A 7,657-nucleotide genomic window follows, 5' to 3' on the forward strand; every position below is an offset into this window, starting at 1 on the left:
ATATATATTAACAGAAGTAAACGGGGAGAACAGATTGAATCATCCTTGCATCGGTAATGGAAGCGTCAGCGCTCTGTATTCACCTCAGGTCGGGTTTGCGAGGAGGCCTCTCGCTGCAGGAGGGACGTGAAACAAGAACAGAAAGATCTCACTCATTCTGGTCGCAGTCTTTAAAATGACAGAGAACAGCCGGCATGCAGAGAACAAGGAGCGCCTCAGATACTTACTGTGGAGGATCGCAGCGCCACAACAAAACACTGACAACGGTTCTAGTGGGGGTTCTAGTCGAACGGAACTTTATGGAACAAACTCTGACAAACAGTTCCAACAATCAGACACAGTAACAGACAGACTCAGTCCGATGAACCGACGATGGAGTCGACAGAAGGAACATTTTCTGTCACATCAATGGAACAAGTGGTGGCTTCTTCAACAGAGCTGGACGGACTGAGACGAGCTCCTCTACAGACGTTCATGGTTCCCACAGGATGTATCCGAATTACTTTTTGTAACTACTGTGTTTTTGATTGAAATATGTCCACTTCTGTTGGATGGACACTGCAATGTTTGGCTCAGAAACAACCAGAAAAAATGGAAATATTTTAGTAATCTGACGACGTTGTTTGGTTTCCTTTCATTTCTGTCGGCCCAAATCATCAGGAACCCGTTTGGGCCACCATTTCTGATTTGCTTGAAACTTCTAGAGCATAAAATACGGATATTTATAAAGACATCTGGAAAAGTTTAGGCTGATTTGTGAAATGTTTTCCGAAATAGAACATGTTAAAAATCACCAGTCGACCCACTTTCAGCAGGTTTTATCTCAGGCTGTTTGAACAACATCTGAGGAACTATTAAAGATAAAAACCTGAAACTTTCTCTGTTATTTCTCATCATGTCACTGATCCAGAATCTGTAATATTGGACAGTAGATCAGATAATCTCTGATTTTAGAGGAGGTGAAATATGGGGGAAAAAAAGTGAAGCCGTCATGAAAAATCTCATCTTTGAGCTCATATTAACAAAAAAACTGATAAAGCAGAAGTTGACTAGTGATGTTTTCTGAACCACATCATGTAGCTGCAGGTCACAATAATACAAAACTAAACATGTGGAATACTTAAATATAAAATATTTGGTCACAGAAATGAGTAATAAAATGTATTTTGTCTGAACTTTCCCGACTTATTGAGCAGGTTTGTCAAGTTGACAAACTCCGGCAGACTGTCGAATACAGAAATAACCTGGATTCATCTTGTGGGAACATCAATGTGCAAAAGCTGAATCATGTTACCAACGTAGAACTTCCTTGAAGGAACCACTACTATATAAATCTACGGTTTGTTAAGTCAATAGGACGGTTTGGTTTTGTTTTATTGTGACCTGCAGCTACATGTGGCTCAGAAAACATCACTGGTTGACTTCTGCTTTATCAGTTTTTATGTTAGTGTGCTCTAAGGTGGAACTTTTCATGACTGAATCAATGACATGATGAGAAATAACAGAGAAAGTTTCAGGTTTTTATCTTTAATGGTTCCTCAGATGTTGTTCAAAAAGCCTCAGATTTCCACGTGAGAAAAAATGTGCAGAAAGTGAATCTGAAACGTTTTTATCTCATAAAGTATTTGACATATGGAGCTAAAATTTCACAGATATCTTCATAAATATCCACATTTTGTGCTATAAAACTTCCAGTTAAATCAGACACTGTTGAGCAGAAACTGATCTAAGAGTGTGATAACTGACCCGACATTCTCCTTCCACTGTGACCTAGTCGGTAGTTTTTCATGTATGTTGATGTGTTGGAGGAAACACGGAACATCAAACGGACCTCCGCCATCTCCATCCACCACAAACGGAACCGAACCACAAATTTTCCCCGCCGACAAACAAACCTCTCCTCCTACAACAACACGGCGGGAAACTTCTATAGATTTGTCCACCGGTGCTTTCTCTCCACATCTAACTCACTCCCAGCGTAACCTTGGCCCGCAGTGACAGCGAGCAGCGAGGAAAATGATTACAGGCGGCGGGAAAATGGATGTGGCGCTGGCGTTGTAAATCACGGCAGCCAAGGACGGCTCGCCGGCCTCCAGAACCCTCATCAGGCGGCCGCCGCCGTGTTAGCATCCAGACCCGAGCCAAGACGTCGGACGACAAGGATTTACACAAGAAAGTTTTGTAAAGGAGCTGCACCAGAAACTGAACCTTTAGCCTGTAGGAGAATCCAGATGTTTTCTAAGATGAATGATGATCTGCTGCTGGACCGGACAGAAAAACGTGAAAATCTTTTGGATGTTTTCATTTGCAGCAGTTCTGAGCGTCTGTTTCTTGTATTGCAGTTAATATATATGGCAAATTATACAAATTCTGACTTGGGAATGTTGCTGCTATTTCATTTTGCAAAGTCAAAACATATTTTAATGACGATTTTTGTGTCATTTATTCGGACATTTTTGCAGCCGAGTCGTTCTGCTGCTATTTAAAAATCCACTTACTGTGAGTTCCACCTGCTTCTGCTTTGCTGCTTTTGCACAGTTCTGCAGCCCTGCACAGATGTTTCACATGAAAAAATCCTTACAGTGCCTTAAAAAAAGCATAATCCTTCGCTCTGAGTGTGAAACATCTGGTCGAAGGAACAGCAGAGTAGAAGCTAAATGTGGACGGTGTTTGGTGACGTAGCGGTTAGCGTGTTCTCCCCGTGGCGAAGACATGTGTGGCAGCTTAATTAGTGATTCTAATTGGGTGGAAGTGTGAATGTGAGGCAAGAAACAACCTACTGCAGCTAAAAAACAAAGTGTCAAAAACTGCAGTTCCTCAAACGTCCACTTGGGGCGGCCTATGAAACTGAGTCCATCCTCATTGACCTCCATGTTAAAACGTTCAAGTTTACAGCAGAAATAAACGCGTTTACAACCTGGTACAGAAAAAGGTTTTCGTGTCGATTGCTAACTTTGTTGCTCGTGAAAACTGCACAAGAAGTGATTTTTATACAACTCACTAGTTTAAATTGTATCGAGGCTTAAAGTTGTACGTAGCAAACTCTTAGAGTGTTGAGGAACCTGCAGCAGATGTTCATTGATTGTGAACTCATTATCTTTATTATAATAAATAGTTGCCAAACAGTAATAACTAATTCCCTAATTCTAACAAATAATTAGCTGAAAGTAAACGATTAAATGTTTAGCAGAACAAACAAACAGCTGGTTAAAAGTAATGGAGTGGATGGCTAGCTGAAGCTGCTAAATAGATAAAAGTAATGTATCAGCTAAAAGTTGCATATAGATGAAAAATAATAACTGAAAGATTCGCTAAAAATAAATAGTTAGCTAGCTAATTATTTAGTAATTTAGCTATTTTTTATATTTAGCTAATGATTTATTACTTTTAGTCTTTTCTTTTTTTTACAGTTAGCCATCTACTTGTTATTTTCAGCCAACTATCAATTAGTTTTGGTTAACTATTTATCACTTTTAGCAAGGTTTGTTATTACTTTTAGTCAGTTATCTATTAGATAACTATTGATTTTTTACATTGAGCTAACTATTTATTGCTTTTTGCTAATTATTTGTTAAATTTAGCCAACTATTTACTGTCTTTAGCTTACTGTTTATTACGGTTAGCTTACAATTTATTATTTTAAGCCAATTATTTGTTAGATAACTATTACTTTCAATTAACTATTTCTTACTTTTAGCTGAATATTTCTTCTTCTTCTTGTCGTTATTATTTTTATATACGTTGAAATACTGCCTTGTCCACAGTTAAAATAGCATAAATAAACTAAATATGTTGCGAAAAGATCTGTAATAAATAAAACTAAATGTAAACGCAGGCGGTTCAGTTAAGTTAGGCTGACACATAACTACAGAAAACTCCTGGAAACCCTTTTGTGTTGTTATGAGGTTCTTCTGACAACCAGTTCTCTGAACTGAGCTGCTAAAGGTTCCTTCAGGAACACCCCAACAAGGGTTCCTCAGCGATCCCCGGAGTTCCTCCAGGCCGTCCTGATTCTAGGAAAGCACAGTGAGCTTAAAAATAGCTGCTCTGGGAGGGTTTGTCCGTCTTTATGTGCAGGAATAAAGTCACACTTCATGTTTTTTAAGTCAGTCTTAATCAATCCTTTTCTGCTCACATTAGAAACAAACCTCACATCACTGGAATAAAGGAGTTGATGAACTGTGAACACGCTGCAGGTTTATAACGAGCTCAGAATGAGGTGGAACTGAGACGCAGAGCAGGTGAGACTTCAGGTATGTGTGTCTCATCTCACTGCATTATGTAATATTATGTAATATGACTAAATAAAACCCTCTGATGTCTTTGGTTCACACATTAGCCAGAGCTGTTGTGACTGTGAGTAGGTGGAAGCAGCTTCAGCTGCAGCTCTGTTCTCACATTTCAAATCAAATCTTTACTAAAAACTGGTCTTCCTGAGAACACACTGGGCGCTGAAGTGACTGAAGCAGCAGCAGAGGAGCTGATCTGGTTCACAGCTGTGGGATTAAGTGACAGATGCCCTGTTTTCTGTTTTCCTTCAGGCTCATGCAAACTCACACTGGATGGTAGCACATTTAGATCGGTTTATTAGGGCGACGCTGTCTCCTCATTAAACAGGGAAAACAGCCGGTCGGTGTCGTCCAACGTTGGCATGTGGGACAGGAAGCAGTCGGCCTGATAAGACTGGAGGTCTGATAGAAAATATAAACTGATCAAAATGCCACCAGGTATCTGACTTCACCTTCTCTGATGGTGTTTTAATAAGAAAGACGAAGATAGGCATCTTCCCAATAGTCTATACGTACATTTATGGTATGTATGCCTTATAATCAGTAGTCAGATTGTAACAGTGCAAATACTGCAGCAGAAGACTAATAATGAGATAGAAGATCATGTTCTAACTACTGTTAATGCGACTGTCTTTGGATCTACTGGTACTTTCTCTCTCTGTGTTCTTTTTATGGACTTCTACTTTGTGACTTTGGTGCCTACAGAGATAAACTTTACTAACTAATAAAAATTAGAAGCAAACAAAGTGACAAATAATTCAATAGTAGCAGCGGCCGTACGATTTAAGGCTAATTCATGCTTTCGGGGTGAATAAATGGTCCTAAATACGACCGTTTGTTATGAGAGGAGGCTGTAAAACGAGATTCTCCAACATCCAAACCGTTATAATTCATCACTAACAGAGGTGTGAGTGGAGAAGCTCTGATTTGTGCGTAGTTCGTATCAATACACACTCCGGAAAGTTGTAAATCCTCCAGATGTCCGGTGCCATGTTGGCCCACAATGCTCAGTGCTCCTCAGAGATATTCACATTAACGAGGTGCAGGAGTCCAGTCTGTAGCCAAGAAATGATAAAATGCTAAATTACAGCCTCTTAGAAACATCCACAGCAGCAACTTGTGTTTTTTTGTGGTGTTTGATTTTAGCGACAACGTGACCGAGCGCATCAACAAACCGACCCATTAGAGTTCTGGTGTTATTAGTCAGAGGACTGAGGACAGAAATGGTGACTGTTTTCTTTTTGAAGATTTAAAATGTAAAATGAACAAGTCTGTATGTTAAGTATGGAGCAAGAGCGTAGCTTAGCTTAGCTTAGCCTAGCTTAGCATAAAGACTGAAGGCTGTCCAAAGCTCAATACTGCGCCTAACATCCCGTCTTTATCTTGTTTATTTAATCTGTAGAAGTGACATTAAATTGTGGTTTTCAACAGAGAACATGAAACTATTTCTAAAGTCAGCTTGAGGAACTTTTGTTGTCACCACTAGCGCACTAGCATCGACTCCAGGAAGTTAATTTAATCACCACAAGGTAGTGGCAGTAGCTAGCTAGCTTCAAATGACAACATGTCTGTTTCTGTGTGGATTAAAGCTATGAGATAAAACAGCTTGTTTAGTGAGACTCAGACGTCCTGGCGAGATGTTTCCTCCTGTTTGCAGTATTTATGCTAAGCTAGGCTAACCGTACCCTGACGTAGCCACACTTAAGACTTGAGGGTTGCGTCAGCCTGCTTTTCTAGAAAGCAATAAACGTATTTCCACAATGTTTTGTCAACGTTTCTCACAAACTATTACCTGTTAGCTGCTAATATGTGGCAGCTGATTATGATTTTCCAAAGTCAAGGCTTAAAGCTGCTGCTAGGGAGGATTTCCACAAGACGCTGGATGGTGGCTACAGGGTTTAATATCTCAGAGAGGTGTTGGACGAGGCTCAGCTGTCTTTATCGGGCTGCTTTTGTGCATGTTCAGGGTAGCAGCTACAGCACATGTCATGTAGAATGGTCTGACTGGACCTCCTGCTATTAAAGGAAGACGCCTTGTTCCTAGATCTTTGTGACGATTGTTGCACGTGGAGTTGAGCGAAACACGCAGCCACAGTTTTTCTGCTAAACTGCGTCGGGTGAGTTGTTTTGGTGGAACAGTTGTAGATTTAGCGCCGAAAACTAGCACAGCTGCCTCACAACGCAATCGAAATCCTCAGAAAAACTCTAAAATATTAGCATGTAGGTTGCAAATCTGAGGTTACTGCTGTTGGATTTTGAAAAGGAAAACACATACGTAGGATGGAATGACAACACCTGCAGGCTACACCCACAGTCAGACTGATCTCCATGCAGGACACCAGAGTTTGCAACCAAATCAAACATGTTTGCTTTAAAAAGGACGCCTGAGAATCTAAAATCTCTCCTCAGCGCCAGCAGAAGTCGACATGTTTGCATTAAACACAACTGCTGTCGTCTGTCTGGTCAGAGGTTTGCACAACATCTGATTGTATTATTTCAGCGCTGCAGCGGTTGGATGTTCAGTGGAGGTGAGAAGTCTGCGGTCCAGACCAGCACAACACCTCAGAGTCCAGAACACTTTGGCTCATCCGGCCTGTGAATGATCAGAATGAGCGTTTTGGTAAAACTCTGGCTGTTGGATGGACTGATGATGAGCTGCTGGAGGATGAAGCCGCTGCAGCCCGTCTGTGGCCTGAGAGGCCTGGACAGCTCAGAGGCCTTCATCCTCCACCAGCCTCACACTCTCTGTGTTTTCTGATCCGCTTCAATAAACAAGCACGGACTGACAGCCGGTTGCTATGGTAACGCCACTGATGAACATTTCGGATGCTGAGCAGGAGACACCTACAGCGGACACACACACAGACCGGCCGGCCGGCTGCAGCGGGTCTGCGGCCGGGCCTGGACTCACCGGAACCCTGCGTGGAACATGTACATCCTGGGGCCCCCGTTGGGTCCGTATCTGGGGGTGCTGAGCAGGAAGTCCTTCTTGATGGACACGTAGCTGATGAGCGACAGGATGAGCAGCGCCACGCTGAACATGACGAGCCCCAGCGCGCTGGCGATCCGCACCATCCTGCCCCGCTGCGGGCAGCCGCCCCCCCGGACCAGAGGCTCACCGAGCGGCCAGGACGAGGAGAAGGCGAGCACCCAGGCGCAGCGCATCAGCGGCGGGAGGAGGGCGGAGAGGCGGAGGCGACGAGGCGCGGATTTCAGTCCATGAGGGGAGGAAGAGGAGCAGCTCGTCCGCCGGCGGGCTTCATGGGAGCGACGCGCAAAAGGCCGCGCAGGACACCGAGGACGCGCCCACTACGGATCCACTGGCGCTGTGGACAGAGGCCATGAAGGATGCGGAGTCCAGGGAGGCG

The 7,657-nt window shown here is 42.9% G+C and overlaps 1 protein-coding gene across 1 annotated transcript in view; it reads right to left on the reverse strand.

Annotated features, from left to right (window-relative positions):
- Positions 1–7,454, reverse strand: part of st8sia3 (ST8 alpha-N-acetyl-neuraminide alpha-2,8-sialyltransferase 3) — a 16,224-nt gene extending 8,770 nt beyond the window's left edge. Inside the window, exon 1 of the mRNA XM_008295955.1 lies at positions 7,201–7,454. Coding sequence (XP_008294177.1) covers positions 7,201–7,454 — 254 coding nt within the window. The remainder of the gene's footprint in view (positions 1–7,200) is intronic.
- Between the last annotated feature and the right edge of the window lie 203 nt (positions 7,455–7,657).

This window comes from Stegastes partitus, unplaced genomic scaffold (assembly GCF_000690725.1).
Source record: "Stegastes partitus isolate 25-593 unplaced genomic scaffold, Stegastes_partitus-1.0.2 Scaffold1091, whole genome shotgun sequence".
Lineage (NCBI taxonomy): Eukaryota > Metazoa > Chordata > Actinopteri > Pomacentridae > Stegastes > Stegastes partitus.